Source organism: Schistocerca cancellata, chromosome 4 (assembly GCF_023864275.1).
Source record: "Schistocerca cancellata isolate TAMUIC-IGC-003103 chromosome 4, iqSchCanc2.1, whole genome shotgun sequence".
Taxonomy (NCBI): Eukaryota; Metazoa; Arthropoda; class Insecta; order Orthoptera; family Acrididae; genus Schistocerca; species Schistocerca cancellata.
The window spans coordinates 675,182,241-675,201,326 of record NC_064629.1 but is presented as its reverse complement, the minus strand read 5'-3'; the positions used below and the strand labels follow the sequence as shown (position 1 = coordinate 675,201,326).

General features: G+C 39.3%; 1 protein-coding gene across 1 annotated transcript in view; it reads left to right on the top strand.

The window, feature by feature from the left end:
• LOC126183588 (26S proteasome non-ATPase regulatory subunit 5-like) overlaps window positions 1–11,183 on the top strand; it is a 190,527-nt gene extending 179,344 nt beyond the window's left edge. Inside the window, exon 8 of the mRNA XM_049925686.1 lies at window positions 10,333–11,183. Within this exon, the coding sequence (XP_049781643.1) occupies window positions 10,333–10,544 (212 nt within the window). The 3' untranslated portion in view covers window positions 10,545–11,183. The remainder of the gene's footprint in view (window positions 1–10,332) is intronic.
• The last annotated feature ends 7,903 nt before the right edge of the window (window positions 11,184–19,086 follow it).

Sequence of the window (19,086 nt, the reverse complement as noted above, 5' to 3'; positions counted from 1 at the left end):
CTTCTCAGCATATCTTGTGCATCTCTGGTCCTGTCACACTGTCCACATAGTTTCATAATGTATGTATTAGTATATACAATACTGCCATCCATATCATCAGAATAAAGGGAAAACAGTTTTGCCAGAGTATTTACTGCTATATCTAGCCCTGAAGCTCCTAGTTTGTCTTCTTTTCTAACTGATTGGTTTTGTTTGTCATGTAGTTTGCTCATCCTTTTTCGAGTTACCTACCTCTGTGGCCGGGATCACTAACACACACTTGTGTGGTGGCACTAGACTCAGTGGTAAGCCAGTCTGAATCCCCATCTAGGGAAGGAGAGGTGGTGGCGTGAAGTTCCTGATCACCATACTTCGCACCAATGTCCTGGTTTAAATACAAAACCTCTCTGCAGTGTCTCATGAAGTGAAGGGGGCACTGTTGATGCTGATCTGTCCATTGGATGGGGATGTTAAGCTTGGCGGCCTCTTTGGTACTATTTGAGAGGAGTAGACTGTGTGCTGGCACTGGGTTTCATCCTCTCTTTTCTCTCGTCATTGTCGTACAACATTAACATTGCACTGCATTACCCCCCCCCCCCTCCCCCCCCACACACATAGTTTTACAAATATTGTGCTGAAACATTTGGTAAATAAATAAACAAAAATCCTTATTCGAGTAACAATTATTTAGCAGATGCATTCAAAGTTCCATTAACTGAATAGCCAATCCCCTCAGAATGTATATCATGTTCACTTGTTTCAACAGTGTCATCTTGATCTACTCTAATTTTCCTTATAAATGGAATATCAGTTCATAGTGGTCCTATCCTCATGTTGTTCTTGGCTGTGAGAAAGAGTAAGCCTTATGTGCATACAGTGAAAACATACAAAACAAATAACTGATCATATTAGTGGTAAAGGCAAGTTTGCTTAAAGGCTGAAATAGGTAGAAGACAGAAACAGTTATCACACAGATGTGGTCATGCCATAGAGGTGTTAACTGGAGTTCACATTGACGCAATGGCAGCAGCTAACCCTTAAATTATCAAAAATATTCCTTGCAGCATATACTCCCTTAAAGAGTTGTAAAATGCGGGAAACTAGTCATTAGAGATGATACACAAGTTGAGGCTGTGGCCGTGACAGTGATCATTAGTAAGTTGATTTCCTTGTGGAATATGCCACCCCCTTTTTTTTTTAAGACATAAAAATTGTATATGATTACCGTTTTCAACTTGAAAATATATGAGGACTGGTAGTGTTCACACACACACACACACACACACACACACACACACACACACACACACACACACACACACAAAGTTGAACATTGCAATAAGCTCCAGATGTTTATTTACATTATGTTAAAATGTAACCACTGTACTGTTTGCTAATGGGCAAACCAATGCAAGAAATTCAGTGATATATAAAGAAATGCCATCATTCTCATCCTTGTTGAATCCTAGCTGTATTGCTTAAATAAAACTATAGATTGAATTCATGAAAAGAGATAATATAAAAAAACAGCAAATGAAGCGGATAAAAGGTAATACAGAACTCTAAAAAATGAGAATGACGGAAAGTGCAAAATTGCAAGTTGTAAAAGGATACAATAGTATGGAAAAGATAGGTGTCACATGTAGGAAAATTAAAGAAAAGAGAAGCAGCTGTGTGAGTATCAAGAGCTCGGATGGCAATTTAGTAACAAGCAGATTTGGGAAGGTTGGAAGGTAGATGTAATATATAGAAGGCTTTAAATTATATGGAGAAAAAATTGTAAGAAAATATGATGGGAAGTCTAAAGGAAGGGAAGGAAAGTGGTATAATATGAGATTGGGAATACACTGCTGATATTGGGAATATCCATCTGCAAGCACTTGACAGAGCACTGAATGACCTAAGTCGAAAGTAGGCACCTGGAGTAGATGACATTCCCTCAGAACTATTGAGATCCTTGGGAAAATATGTCGTAAATTAAACTATTCCATCTGGTATTCAAGATGAATTAGAAATACCCTCAGCTTTCAAGAAGATTGTAATAATTCAATTTCTAAAGAAGTCAGGTGCCAAAAGGTGTTAATATTGCTAAACCATCATTTAATACATCACCGTTGCAAAATACTAACATGAGCTGTTTACAGAAGACTTGAAGAACAGATAGAAGCCAACATCAGGAAGATTAGTTTGAGCTCTGGAGAAACATAGGAACATGAGGAAATATTGACCCCAAGACTTATCTCAGAAGAGAGAAAAAATGAAAACCCATAATTACAAGCATTTTTAGATTTTGATGAAGCTTTCAAAAATGTTGGCTGGATTACATTCTTCAAAATTCTACAGGTAGCACGGATAAAATACAGGGAGAAAAGGTTATCTACAACTTACCCAGAAACTGGACTGTAATTTTAAGAAGCAGAGGACGTAAGAGAGAGGTAGTAGACAAAAAGAGTGTAGGACAGGGATGTAGTTGACCCAGCAGATAAGGAGATGGAGAAATTTTTGGTTTGCCAATGGCAATGTAATTCTGTCAGAGACAGCAAAGGACTTAGATCCATTAAACATTATGAATAGACCACAGATTTTTAGGTCGTAAAAAAGTGTGTTTTAGGCACCTAAAATAGGCTCCTTCAGTAGTTCATTTAGGCTATACAAAACCTAAAATAGGCTCTAATAAAAATGATGCAGAGAAAATAAAAATAGATTAAAATACACAGTGTTGACAGTATGAACATCTTATTAGTCATTAAAACAAGGAGAATGAAAATTTACACAGCTACAGAGCACAGCAATCTACAACATTAATATTGAACATAACTCCAAATATTTTTGAGTTCCTGCAAGATAAAGATCTCCGTAAAAAAGGGGGGGGGGGGAATTGTTTTAATTAATATATTCGTAGTTTCACATATTCTGACCATAGTTGGCTTCACAATAAATAACCAAATCTAGGTTTTCTAGTGAAAAACTGTGGCGCTTGTCAGTCAGAATCAATTTATACTCAGAAAAAGAACGTTCTACATCAACAGATGTGACAGTGGCGTACTTCATTTTCGGCACATGTTGGACAGGAATGCTGCAGTCAGGAGTCCTGGATTTTCCACTAAGTATGTCGGCAGCTGCACACAACTCCTTGAGGCCAGTGTTCTTCTGCAAAACTGTTTGCATTTTTGCCCGTACTTTTTCCCCTACTTCACGTGGCGCTTCATTAATTTTCATTTTGACTTCTTCAAGCAAAGAAATATTGTCGTAGATAGGTCTCCCTGAGCCTTCTAATAGTGAAATTATTGTTGCCATAAATGTGTAGTGGGCCCTAATGTAAGATAAGTCCCGTTTTAAAGAAGAATCTTTGAGTAACTCCATTGCTGTAGTTACGGATGCAGCATCCTCCGGTGTATTTTCAACCACCTTCTGGACAACTGAGAGATGCGTACTATAGTATTCTGCTGCTATCAACCACGTGCCCCAGCGGGTGACAACGGGCTCTGGCGGCAATGGGACATCTGGAAGCTGTTCTTTGAATGCCTGTATTCTTGATGGTGCCTTAACAAAAATTTTCTTCACCGTAGATATTACTTTATTTACTTTAGGAAATTGTAGCCTTACTTGCTCTGCTATGTGGTTGATCCCATGCAGCATCAATGGGTAGAATCCTTTTAATAGTTGAAACGCTGCTGTCATATATGCAGCAGCATCAGTGACGGCCAGAAGCACCTTATTCTCATCCACTCCATTTGGGTATAGCACCTTAAGCCCATTGTTCACAAACTGTGCTATTGTTTGTTGGTTAGTTTTTGCAAGCTGTTTTGAGTAAATCAAATGAGCCCTGGATGGAGCATCTGGATCTAACTTGCCAATAATCAGGTTTGCAATGTAACGGCCAAGACTGTCAGTAGTTTCATCCACAGAAATCCATATACAAGATTCTCCAACATCATCTCGGGTTCTGTGCAATGCAGCATTGTAAGCTGAATCCACATAATTCTTACGTAAAGTTGACTCTGCAGGAATAGACTGATGGCAGTACTTCTCAAGAAAACCTCTGAAAATAGGGTATTCTAGTTTCCGAAAGGGGATGTTTGCTGCCACAAATGCATGACACAAATCACTGCAGAAGTTGTTTTTTTCGGAGGATTCGCCAGATTTATTGGTTAAAAGAGTTTGCTTCAATTTTGACTTTCGTTCAACGTTAGCTTTATGTGCGATTCCATCTGCATGCTGAGTTAAGTGAGATTTCTTAACACTCGAAACCTAATACGAGAAAAAAAGGGAAATGCAGTTTGGAATCGCATATGAAGAGTATTTCGTATTACTAAAGGATAGCGATAAAAAAGAATACTAAGTGACAGGAAAATAAGAAGTCTAAGAAAAACGTCAACTAACCTCCTTGTTGCATGCTTGGCAAAAAATAATTTTCCCATCTGTTGTATAATGCAGATAATCTTGCAGCCACTGCTTTATATGAGTAGACTTTGAACTAGCTGTTTTCGGCATGGCGTAGTATTCTCACACAGAAATTAGAATTTATTTTGCACTTAGAACATCAGTAACACTTAACACGTCGATCGCTACACAATGTACTGATTTGTTTTCACTGGTAAAAAGTGAACGATGACCTGGTTTTTTTTTTTTTACTGTGCTGCATGGGAGCGATAGTGGAAGTACCATACTCGTTGCTGGACATAGGGGTCCTGACAGATGGCCGCCCCTTCTGAACAAGCGAATTGAATCTACCGGTGCTTCAGATGAAAACATCTCACTACTGGCAAATTATTTTTCGAACCGGAAAATTCACGTATAATACCTTTCACGAAACAGAGTAGTTTGATAGGATTGCCTGTAGACAGCAGCGAGAAAATGCGTGAAGGGCAGTAATTTAGCTACAGAGGGCATCTACGATCAACATTGTGATTTTTTAATCCATGCTCAGCTTAAGGCCTATGAAACCGTTTCTTTGCGAAAATACACAGCTGGCCAGAATCCTACGAACGAAATATTTTCAAATATAACATTTAGTTCTCCCACATTCGATTCTAATGTGTAACTCAAATCTTTGACCGGTTCCCATTCGATCATCGAAGTTAAGCACTGTTGCCCCCTGCGCGTACTTGGATGGATGACCATTCAACCGTGCCGGGTGCTGTTGGTAGTAAGGCAAGCAAAGGAATTGTAAACAGTCTTTAATGACCTTCACCTTCGACTGAGACATAAAGCCCTAAGTCTACTTCCTTTTTCTAATCTGTGAAAACACAAGAACTCTATGTCAGATTAACGAAATAGGTACTTTTTAGGATTTTGATGCCGAAATAGGCAAAATTAGGTGTCAATGTCGAAATACTATAGAACGAATGGTATTCAGTTTAGTTAGTCATGAAAAGCATAAGTACCAACTTATACGCAAATTGGAGCTTAGGAAAAAAAAAATAGGTTTTATCCTAAAGATCTGTGATCTATTTTTTACATATGAATAATAAAACACCTATAAAGAGTATTTGGTATTAACAGGGATAGCGATATAAAAAAAATAAAAAAAGACCGAAGTGTTAGGCAAATATGAAGGCAAATATGAAGCATGAGCGCATATCAACTAGCCACCTTGCTGCACGCTGGGCAGAAAATATTTTTTTTCCATCTGTCGTATACTGTGGAAAAACTTGGAGCCACTGTCTTATACGATGAAATAGGCACTCTTTAGGATATTAAGGCTGAAATAGGCACTAACGTCGAAATAAGCTTTTGTAGGTCCTATAGAATTAATGCTATTAAGTGTAAATAGTCATGAAATGCATAAGTACAAATTTTTATGCAGATAGGAACTCAGGAACAAAATAGGTTTTTACCTAAAATCCGCTGTCTAATTATGAATAATGTCTTGAAAAGACATGAACATCAACAAAATTTATAGAACGGTAAAGGAGTGTAGTCTAGTTCAATCAGGTGATGCTGAGGCATGACATCGGGAAACAAGACCTAGAAATAGAGGAGGTGTGCCATTTGGGGAGCAAATTAGTGGACAGTGGCAGAGGTGAATAAAATAAAAAATTCAGATTGGCAATAGAAAGAAAAGCTGTTCTAAAAAAGAATGAGATATTAACAGCTAGTATAAATTTAATTGTTTGGAAGTCTTTTTCTGATAGTATTTGTTTTGAGTATTGCTTTATACAGAAGTGAAACTTGGACAATAAACAGTACAGACCAGAGGAGAATAGAAACTTTTGAAATTTGGTGCTGCAGAAGAATGCTGAAGATTAGATGGGTTGATCAGATATGTAATGAGGCAGATATGTAATGAGAATTAGCGAGAATAAAAATGTGTAGCACACTTCAATTAAAAGAAAGCATCAGTTTATAGGATATGTTATAAGGCATCAAAGACAACAACAGCATTTCTTTTTAATGCCTCCACTTGTTTATCAAATATAGTTTGATAATTAATATAGGAATTTACCTGCCAATCAAGGTGGCACAGTGATTGATACCCTGGAGAATCCCTTAGGAGCCTCTCCATCTATAATATACTGAAATAGTTGGACTTGTTTATGTAAATTCTGTTAACCAGTAATGTTCACATTAAACAAGTTTGTAACTTATAACAGTAACTTATAGACAGTAGATAATGCTCAAAATTTTTATGCTTAGGCTGAAGTATTAGCTAAAAACAGCAGCTGAATAGTATCAGTGGAAAGACAGTTGCTTTGAAAAAAGCCATTGCCCTTCCGCTAAGATATATAGCAATAAATAACTCGGGAAGTAATTCTCACAGTTATCTGCAAGAGTATAGCACTAGTTGTAAATGGTTGTTAGTGTACATTTCTGAAGTGGCCTAAAGTAGCTGCCACTCACAATTAACATATAATTTGACACATTCTAAGCCCCTGCAGACTCATCTTCATGACAGAATTTGTAGAACATGCTGTGTGAATGAATAAATGATATACAATAACATCCATGAAAATTGCAGCACCCACCAAGAATAGTCTGAGTGAACCAAAACTTGGAGTGTGTACAGTAAAATGTACTAGTAATAAATAATTAACATTGTGAAAAGGTGGTAGACACGTAGGCCTAGCAGTGTCCTCTCTTTTGATTCTAGAAAGGTCAGTATTATGTGCCCGGCCTAATCTCCAAAAAGCAATCACACCAAGTGGAAACATGAAGACAAATGCCAGTATCCTTGTTAACATCAGTAGGCATAATACAGCATGTAAGTTTGAGGGGCAGAGTGGTCAATCTCTGCAAAGTAGGTTTGTCATATGACAATACCCAAGGTCAGACAGGGTATGTTGTTACTGTGACAACACGAACCAATGGATAGAAGAGGGTAAAATGCAGCAAAAATGGGTACTGGATCATGTAATGTGACCAGAGCAACTGGTTCCTGTTGGCCAGCGTACAGAAGTGGTGTGATTTTACACATTTTCCTTTTTGTAGAATGTTATCAGTCAGAGCTATAGCCATTACTGAAAATGGTAAATTTGATTGTCTTTAATTCAATTTGAAAGGCAGATTTTGATAATGAATTTGATATGATACCATGAACCATGTACAGGAAAATGCATGTTTTTGGATGCTGTTATCTTGCAGGGATTGTGGTATTGGTGATTGTGGTTTTTCTGTAAATACAGGAGAGAAAGATTATTTAAAGCCTTTTCATAAATTTGATAAGTGCAGTCTCATTATGTTGGTGTGGTAACCAATAATAATAATAATAATAATAATAATAATAATAATACATTAACAGTTTCATGTTTTACTAAAAGAATTCAATGCAAATCAAAAGTGCTAGTCTGATTAATTCACTGTCATTTGCCAAGTTATTTTAAAACTTATAGTTTCATGCTGTCAAATTTTTTAATACCAGCTTAGACACACAAATAAGATCTGTTAACACTATAGGAAAGTTCTGAATATAACAGTTAACTACACATATGAATAGTTCAATATTTTTAATTGGCCATTTATCCCTTGTCATTTCTGAATATGCCCATTACTTTGGGAGGGGGGGGGGGGGATGATTACTATGCTGGTATAAGTGACTCTTACATATTGAGAGCATCTGAACAACAACTATTACATCATTATGAAGGTTCTAGTGAAAGAGGTACTCCATGTGCCATACTTCAGCATGAACATGCAAATTTATGTGGCAAGCAATGTACAAACCATCTTTGAAAAAACGTTGTTACCACTCTTTTCCTGTTCTGCATGTTTGACCACTGAACCACGTGATGCAGTTATTAAGACATTTGCTTCATATAAATGATGAGAGCAGTTTAAATAGCTCTTCAGCCATCCAGATTTAGGTTTTCCACAATTTCCGTACATCACTACAGGTGAATGCCAGGATGGTTTCTTTGAAAGGGCACAGGTGATTTCCTTCGTAAGTCCAAGCTTGTCATTCAAGTATAATGATTTCATCATTGATGGGATGTTACACACTAATCTTCCTTCCTTCTTTTTGCATGTTAGATGGACATGTTGCCCATCAACTGTGGGATATGGTTGATGGGCAACTTGGGTGTCACATTCCTCCTCCAATGCTTTGTCTTGTCATCTTGCATACAAACTATGTTATGGAAGGTTCACCAGTGAAATACTCTGGCCTACTTTGATTCCATGCTTCAAAACTCTGAAAACTCTGATTGCAGGTGATGGGCTTCACACCATACTTAAACTGTCTGGTCACATTAATGGGACCATCTGTCAAAAGCCTGAATAACCCCCCTTTGCAGTGCAAACTATGCAAGATGTACAGGAAGAGTGTCAGTGAGGTTCTGGAACTTACTAACAGCGATGTGGTGCCATGCCAACTACAGTGTTTGGACAGCTGTTCTAGGTTTCTCAGTTGAGGATCCATGGCGTGAACAGCCCAACTCAGTAGATGGTGCTACAGATTCTTGATTGGGTTTAAATCCAGAGAGTTTAATGGCCAGGGGAGTACAGTAATCATATCCTGGTGGTTTTAAAACATGCTCATAAACTGTGAGTTATGTGACATGTTGCATTGTCCTGCTGGCAGATGCCATCATGGTGAGGAAAAACAACCTGCACATGGGAGTGGACAGGGTCTCCAAGGATAGATGCATACATGTGGTTATCCATTGTGCTTTCCACAATGATGAGATCACCCAGAGAATGACACAAACACATTTCCCAAACCATAACATTCTGACTATAGTTGCAGGGTGTTTACTTTCAGATGTTTATGCCATACACACTAAGAGGCATGAGTCTGATGGAGCATAAAACACAATTCATCTGAAAAGGCCACCTGTCGCCACTCAGTGGATGTCCATTTACGGTATGGGCAATCAAATTCTGGCCGTCACCACTCATGAACTGCAGTCAACATTGATGCGTGAACCAGGTACCTGTTGCAGAGGCCCATATGCAGCAACGTTCACTGCATGGTCATTAAGGAGACACTTTTGGTAGTCCCTTGGTTCATCTGGACAGTCTGTGGTATAGTGGCAAGCATTGCTGCCTCTGGATCACGGGGTTCTGGGTTTGATTCCAGGCTGGTTTGGGGATTTTCTCTGCCCGGGGACTGGGTGTTTGTGATGTCCTCACCATATGATCATCATCATTCATGTCTGACTAAATTGGATTGGGTAAAAAAATTTGACTGTGTAAAAATTCGGACTTTGTATGGATGCTGATGACTGCGCAGTTGAGCACCCCACAAACCTAACACCACCACCATCATCATCATCATCATCATCATCATCATCAAGTGCACATTTCTGTATAGCCATCACTCACCTGTGTCGTCTGTAGCCCGTAGTATACCACAATTGCCGCAGCATCTGTTTTGGATAGCACCATTTTTCTTTGCACGGTACACACACACACACACACACACACACACACACACACTGTTCACAAATTTTGCCTTTTGGAAATGCTTCTACCCTTGGCCCAAAAGCCAATGATCATTCCCTTTCGGCACATTACAACAACGACTAAACTCGTTTCCCACGCCTCTGACACCCTCCGTATACCAGCTACTACTAGTGCCACCACTTGCTGTCTGCAAGTGGTTATTGCACATCGAACATAGGCAGAGGCCACATTAATATGACTGGTTTCTGTAATTCTCTGCCAGAGAGCATGTTCTGTAAACCTAAACATTTGTGTATTGTCATGTTATATAATCATAGCTAAAAAGTTCATTTTGATTGCCTTTATCCTTCTTGGTGTTGATATATCACTAATTTTGGTTTATTTTAAGTGTGAAAAGAGTGTGTGTGTGTGTGTGTGTGTGTGTGTGTGTGTGTGTGTGTGTGTGTGAGAGAGAGAGAGAGAGAGAGAGATTATTGTGCATGTATCTAACCAAACAAAATATACTTTCAGGGCTGATTGAGTTCCTGTTAGACAGAAAGAGGGCCAGTAGTAAGGAAAGTAGAGAAATAAAGTATGAAATTATACGGTCTCTACTTCATTCACATATAGCTGAGTCTGTATTCAGCCCAAACATATTGTCTCAAATGAGAGAGTACGTAAATCGTGGACCATTCTATATTGAAGCTAGTACAGAAGTTGCTGTTGAAGAGAAGGCAAATTAACTGCAGTACATGGTACCCAGGAGAACTGAAGACTGAGTAGCTGTTGGTATTAAAATATCACAATGTTATGTTGTTGTTTCTGTATGTTTCAGTAATTTGTGGACCTTGTGAATCACAACCAAAGTAATGTTCAGTATAGCAGCATTTTATAAAACTTGTTTATTTAATTCAGCCATTAACGAATTGACATGTTTTTAGAAATTTTGCTCCAAAAGCAGTGTTTTTTATTTATGAAAAATGTCCTTAATGAGTGACATTACATACAGATATATAAGGATAGCTTTTAAAACTCAAAACTCTGTCAAAATGACAAAATCTAGACTACTCAGGACTTTGTTAGAGGTATATTTCTGCCAAAAAAATATTAAGTTATTGCTGTTTGTTCTTCATGTAGTACTTAGTCTTAAAAGATATTGGATATGTTTTCTTCTTAAATGATTTGTGTGTTGGCTTTATTTTTAGTCATGAAATCTGAGACATTTGTAATGGCTGTGGAAATCTAATTTCAATGATATTTACTGTTTTGAACGTTTCAGCTAAGAAGAAAGAGGAGTTGTTTTCTTAATACTAGATTCTTGTTTCATGAAACTGTTAACTGTTACATATATCTACCAATAAATGTTTTTATTTTGAATTAACCTTAACTTGTTTGATCCATGATGGCCTGAAAATAATGCAGTTCTTCTCAGAAATACCAGTGAAGAAGAAAACTGCAACCAGACACATTATATTTTAGTTAATAATTCATTTACCTTTCTTAACTTAAAGATAAGGAAATACAATGGCGTACAATTTTTAAACGTACAGGAAACCTCCTGTGGATCGTGTTACAGTCAGTCGCACAATATAAACGTCCCCAAGCACTCTAAAATGGTATATATTGCATGGAAATGCTCATCAGAAAGGAAGGAATACCATGATATTAAAGATAGCCACAAAATTAAACTGATAGCTCTGTGGTAACCAGTAAACTGTATAAAAGCATTGCAAACAAATATAGCAACAAAAATACAAACAATGGGAACTCCATATAGGAATATCAAAAATGTAGGAAAAGACAAATTCCTACTTACCGTAAAGAAGACACGTCAGGCTGAAAACAGGCATAATTAAAAGACACTCAGATGAAGCTTTCGGCCACAGCCTTTGTCAGTAACACACACGAAAGCAATCACACCTCATGCACACACCCAGAATGCAGCATCATGTGGGGAAAGATGGGTGGATGCATTGGCAGAGGGCTGCAAATAAACAGGGTGGGAAATGAGTATGGGGAGCAGACGATAGGACAGAGGCGGGTAGAGGGGGTGGGATAGTATGTTACTGTAGGTCAAGGCCAGGATAATCACGGGAGTGGAGAATGTTTTGTAAGGGTAACTCCCATCTGTGCAGTTCAGAAAAGCTGGTGGTGGAGGGAAGGATACAGATGGCTCAGGTAGTGAAGCAGCCATTGAAATAATGTGTGTTTTGTTCAGCTGCATTCTGTGCCACAGTGTGTTCTACTTTGCTCCTGGCCACAGTTTGGCAGTGGCCATTTATCCTGGTGGACAGCTGGTTGGTAGTTATATCAGTATAAAAAGCTGTGCGATGATTACATCAGAACTGGTAAATGACATGACTGCTTTCACAGATGGCAGAGCCCCTGATGGGGTAAAATGAACCTGTGACAGGACTTGAATAGGAAGTGCTGGGTGGGTGGATTGAACAGGTTTTGCACCTGGGTCTTCTGCAGGGATATGATCCTTGTGGCAAGGGGTTTGGATTGGAAGTGGCATAGGGATGGACTAGGGTGCTGTGAAGGGGTTGGGTGGGTGACAGAACACCGCTTTAGGAGGGGTGGGAAGTATCTCAGATAGGATGTCTCTCACTTCAGAGTAAAATGATAGGTAATCAAAACCCTGGTGAAGGATGTGACTCAGTTCTTCCAGTTAAGTGTGGTACTTGGTGATGAAGGGGACACTCCTTTGTGGCTGGTTCTTGGGGTGGCAGGAGGATTGAGGGTGTGATTGGGACTAGGTCTGGAGGTAGTGCCAGTCTGTGAAGGCCTTGTTGAGACCCTCAGCATACTGAGCAAGGGACTTTTTGTCACTGCAGGTACACTGTCCCCATTATTTGGTGTGAAAGGGATGACAGCTGTCAAAATACAGATACTGTTGATGGTTGGTGGGTTTAATGTGGACAGAGGTGTGGATGGAGCCATCTCGGAGGAAGTGGTCAACATTAGGAAGGTGGCACGCTGGGTTGAGGAGGACCATGTGAAGCGGATGGGAGCAAAGGTGTTGAGATTGTGAAGGAACGAAGATAGGGTGTCTTGGCCCTAATTCCAGATCATGAAGATATCATCTATGAACCTGCACCAGACTCAGGGTTTGGTGTTTTGGGAAGCTAGGAAGGTCTCCTCTAGATGGCACATAAAAAGGTTGGCATAGGAGGGTGCCATGTGGGTGCCCATGGCTGTGCTGATGATTTGTCTATATACTTTTCCTTCAAATGAGAATTTGATTCTAATTACACAAATACGCAGTTCACTGTTTTGTTTATTTTCTATGAAAGAGTGAGGATTGTAGATTATTTGAGTTTCGCAAAGTGGATTTTGTGCAGATTCACGTGTTCTGCTAATAAAAAAGCAAGTCGCATCCTGCAAAAACAAACTAATTGAAGATTTAATTATTTATACAATATCGGATCCTCACTAAGAGTTTATTGCAGCCTCAAGACAATGGATTCACGACCTGAGTGCTGTATTCTGCACAGGAAACAACTACTATAGAAGACTGCAGGTTGGTGAACATTAATTAGAACTTATGCATTCAACTCTGGGCGGTGGATGCAAATAGGTACCTCGCATGTACTGCAATCTTAATACAAATGAGATCACCGACACATCATCTGGTAACACAGAGGAGATATGAGGGGGAGAGATTTTCGAGGGAAAGTGTTTATCATATACACTAACAATCTCTCTCTCTCTCTCTCTCTCTCTCTCTCTCTCTCCCCCCCCCCCACCCCCCACCCCCCCTCCCACTTGCTGTAATTTGCTTTCCACCTGCCTGTTAAAGTGCATATTTCTGAATTTTTATCGTATTTTCATTCATTAGCTTAAAATCAATTGACATTTGTTGTTTCTCTGTATGTTGTCATTTCTACAAACTCTGTGCAGGTGTTCACATGAGTTAACTGGCATGGCTGGCCAGTCAGTGCAAATGTGCTGGTAATATATGTGCGGTTATGAGATTTTTTTTCGGTCTTACGTTACAGTACAACTTCTCTTACTATTATCCTACTTGTTTGTATTCAAGAGGGTGTGCTTTAAGCCCCCCGTAAACGACAGGCCAATGAGGTAATAGCAAATGCAGAAGTATACATAGCGAAATGTTTACATCAGGTTTATTTTTAACAATTTGTAAAGTCGACGCTGTTCGGTGAGTAATCGACTCGAGCACCTACGTGTAACCAAGCATTAGGACTGTTTGTTTACTTTGCAAAGTTTTTGTTGAAGTGAACTAAAATCATGGATAAAAAAGAAACACAGTGTTGCGTTTAAGTGAAAACGACAGGAAAAAGAAGAGTGTACACAAAAATTGACAAATTTCTTACTCAGCCTTCTACAACTATTTCTGGTCGAAACGTTTGTGTTGATTGTGACGCAGATAATGTGGTAGCTGTTTGGGTCAAGTTTATGATGGGGGCCAGTGTGATGAGCAGTGTTTATAATGGCGTCCAAATGCAGAGTGTGTACATTGCGCCAGTCATAATTTGAATTTAGTAATAAATTATGTCTTTAGCAGTTGTGTGGAAGTATTTTTTTTTTCGCAACAATACAAGACTTGTATAATTTTTTCGAGAACTACATGAAGCGTTGGGGTCTACTATCGAAATTTACTGGCGAATCAGAATCCACTCTAAGACAATCAAATCCGACTAGATGGTCTACCAGAGTTATACGATGTCTGCAATAAAACTTTTTTCATATAATCAAGGCATTATCAGAAATACGTAGTACTGAGGAGTTCCAGTAAAGATCAGTGCAGCGAAGCAGAAAGTATTAAAACAAAAATGCTAAATTCTGATTTCTTTTCTGAGTTCATGGGCCAAAAATTTAATGACATCAATATGCATCCAAAAAAAAAAAAAAACGCGATATCTATTTGGACGAGGCAAGTAGAGCTTTAGTAGATGCTAAAACTGATATTTTATAGAAATGATTTCTAACAGTTCAAGCACAAAGCCAGGCATAGATCCCAGTTTTCACGGAAAACAGCTAAAGTAAAAAATATTTTGATGAACTAGCTTTTGACCACTGATTTCGAAACAGGGAAGAAATATATAACGTTACCATTTTCAAAAAATGTACTAGACACAGTAATAGCTCAGTTAAATACACGTTTTACTGGCATGAGTGCAATTACTAAATTTCCTAACACCATTTTCGCTCACTGTAGATGGAGCAACTTTACTACAAAAATGTGATCAGTTCCAAAGTAAATATTTTGATGTAACAATGTCCTAATTTTTCACTTCAATGTATTAATACTTATCGCCTTGTTCTACCTAGATTGACTGTGATATGGACTGTTCACCAATTATGCAAGGAAATTATAAATATGCAATGCTAACCACATTACGGAAGTGTTTATCGAAGTTTTATACAATACCTGTCTGTAACATCCGAAAGATCATTCAGCAAATTAAAAAGATTAAAACTTATTTAAGGAATAGTTTATAGGTCAAGTTCGACTCCGACATTTGGCACTCATAGCAATCGAAAACAATGCCGCATTAAGTATAGATTCAACGGTACTTATTGATGATTTTTCAAAAACCAAAACCAGAAAATGATTGTAAAATAAACTTAAAATTGTCTACTTCGTTTTAGTGTCTATATTATTAACTGTAATCTACTACAAACACGAAAACATGGCCCCTGCCTCCGACGCTTACTGATCGGAAATAGCTGCTCTAAAGGAAATCAGGCTGCTCGGTAAGGCGCACTAGTTAAGCGAGAATGATTTGCCGGCACTGACGAAAGCCAGTCTCCCCGCAGTTCTGAGTCACCGCGGACGCACTAGTCCTGACTTCACTGTTTCTAACGTGCTTCGCGGCAAGGGAACATGTTTTCGTGGCTGAGTACTACATTTTTTTGTTTTTACTTGCTTCTGCCCGCGACTTTCTTTGCCTAGTGTGGACCAACACTGAAAATTATCCCACGGGATCATTTTATCGGTATCAAAGTATCCTATATCCTATCCAGGTCTAACTCGTATCGTACTGCGTGCAAAATTTCATCCAAATACAGCCAGTAGTTCTTGCGTGAAATTTATAATACAGGGCTATTACAAATGATTGAAGCGATTTCATAATTCTCTGTAGCTCCATTCATTGACATATGGTCACGACACACTACAGATACGTAGAAAAACTCAAAGTTTTGTTCGGCTGAAGCCGCACTTCAGGTTTCAGCCGTCAGAGTGCTCGAGAGCGCAGTGAGACAAAATGGTGACAGGAGCCGAGAAAGCGTATGTCGTGCTTGAAATGCACTCACATCAGTCAGTCATAACAGTGCAACGACACTTCAGGACGAAGTTCAACAAAGATCCACCAACTGCTAATTCCATTCGGCGATGGTATGCTCAGTTTAAAGCTTCTGGATGCCTCTGTAAGGGGAAATCAACGGGTCGGCCTGCAGTGAGCGAAGGGTTGAACGCGTGGGGGCAAGTTTCACGCGTAGCCCGCGGAAAATTGGCTCATGCCACAACTGGAGACCGACAGCGCCGACTTCATCTTTCAACAGGATGGTGCTCCACCGCACTTCCATCATGATGTTCAGCATTTCTTAAACAGGAGATTGGAAAACCAATGGATCAGTCGTGGTGGAGATGCATGATCAGCAATTCATGTCATGGCCTCCACGCTCTCCCGACTTAACCCCATGCGATTTCTTTCTGTGGGGTTATGTGAAAGATTCAGTGTTTAAACCTTCTCTACCAAGAAACGTGCCAGAACTGCGAGCTCGCATAAACGATGCTTTCGAACTCATTGATGGGGACATGCTGCGCCGAGTGTGCGAGGAACTTGATTATCGGCTTGATGTCCGCCGAATCACTAAAGGGGCACATATCGAACATTTGTGAATGCCTAAAAAAACTTTTTCAGTTTTTGTGTGTGTGTGCAAAGCATTGTGAAAATATCTCAAATAATAAAGTTATTGTAGAGCTGTGAAATCGCTTCAATCATTTGTAATAACCCTGTATTATTAGAAAGTATGGTGAAATATTATCTGCTGCGTTACACATAATAATTTACTTAGTAGTAAATAGGTTTGCTATTATGCTGTCCAGTGGGCGGTAAGGAAATGTTAATTCCCCCCCCCCCCCCCCTTTTACTAAAGCCACTTCTGACGCTCTGCTGCTTCCTCCATTGTCCAGCAAAGAAGTAACAGAAGAAAAGATCGTGAAACACGTAAACGTGCACTTAACACGCTAGCTTCTTTGTCGCCGAAGAAAAATATACAGAAAAAGGCCGTATCGTGGATGAAATGAAGAGACTTGAAAAAGAATTATCACTACTGAGAGAAAGAAAAAATAGTTTAATACCTGAAAACATTACATTTGAGGACGAAAAACAAGAAGCAGTGCCAAAGCCTTCAGTGTCTACAAATGATGGCTAAAGTACAGCAAGTTTTACAAAGAGTATTTACGGACACACAAACTAAACGTCTCATGATGTCCAAGAAGAGTACAGGTTGGAGTCAGGAAGATGGAGGCAAAGTTTTGCGTCTGAGCTATCTGTCCAGAAAAACTTACATTTATTTGAGGAACGTTATGGGTATACTCTTACCGGGATTTTCGGTGTTAGAAAGATATATTTCAAATCCATATTGCTGTCTTCCTGGCATTTTGACGGATGTGTTGCACTAAAAAAATGAGTATGCAAGCAACAAGCTTAAGCGAGGTAGAGGGCCTGTGCGTGTTGAGATTTTATGAAATGAGTGTGGACAGTTATATACGCTACGACCAAGAAACTGACACCATATATGGTCCCCATAGCCAAGAACAGTTTGTTATGGCACGTGGTTTATGTGGAACGTGGAAGCAGCCTGTGTATTATAACTTGCTGCTGCGATGAATCGGGATTTGCTGGTCAGTATCATCAAAGAGATGCAGAAAGTGGGATTTGTTGTAGTTGGCATTGTATTTGATTTGGGAGATAAAAATGGGAAACTGTGGAAGGAATCCACATCGATTACACAAACACGTGATTCATAAACCCTGACGTTGAAATGAAACGTTTTTGGTTACTTGCTGATGTACTGTTTATGGCGAAACATTTGAGAAACCACTTTTTGGGCTACGGTTTTTCATTAAGCGATGGAAGGAAACAATAACAAAACGCGTAATCGAGCAGCTGTTGTTGGAAGATGATGGCTCATCATCCGACACTTTCCAGAATGAATCGACAGCGCGTTCATCTTGCCTGCTAGCTCTTTCCCAACATTTTGTCAGAGACAGTTTCTTACGTAATGCCTAAAGAAAAAGATACTACAGAACTTTTTTGGTTGGTAAACGATACGTTTGACATTAGGAGTTCAAGAGCACCCGTTGGAAACTGATCAATTTCAATTGCCTTTGGATTGTGTATGGAGACACAAGAGGAAGTTTTTCGCAGCTTCTACTCCATCTGTGAACAAAAGAGTAGGAAATCATAAAACTTTACCTCTTTCCAAATGAGGTTACTCACCTCGATACAGTCACTATTGTGTTATTTCTCTGATTTGAGACATAGCTACGATTTGGTGTATGTATTGACCTCAGGATTCAGTCAATACTGCCTGGAAAACTTATTTTCCCAGCTAGTAGCAACTGGCAGGATGTATGATCCTCTCTTACCAGTGGAGTTCAAACGCCGTTTGCCTATCTTAATTATGAACAGAAGTATTGTTGACATTCAATTACATAATTCTTCACTAGTCGCAGTGGAAACTGATACAAACTATCCGACTTCCAAGTTGTTTACAGGACTTGGGTGGGACATTGAGGAAGCGTTGGCAATGGCAGGAGGTGAGCAAAAAATGACACACATCATACGAGATGGCTGGAGTGTTTCACCGTTGATAGAAGCTTCAGAGTGTTCTCTAGAAGGTCTCCGCTACGTCGCTAGATATATTGCCACTAGATGCGCCTCCGTAGACAAATCACTCGACTATCCTAGAGGCAAGATAATGGAAGTGTCAGAAGAATCTACAAGTTCTGGGTGCATTGGGAAACTCACTCGTGACGGCTTAATCGTCCCTTCAGATGAGTGATTTGAAGCTATTAAGCAGTTAGAGGTGCTATTTTCAAATTTTCATGCAGCAGTCTGTGTAAGCTATTTCTTAAGAGGTCATCACAAAAAATGGTTCAAATGGCTCTGAGCACTATGGGACTTAACATCTATGGTCATCAGTCCCCTAGAACTTAGAACTACTTGAACCTAACTAACCTAAGGACATCACACAACACCCAGCCATCACGAGGCAGAGAAAATCCCCGACCCCGACGGGAAT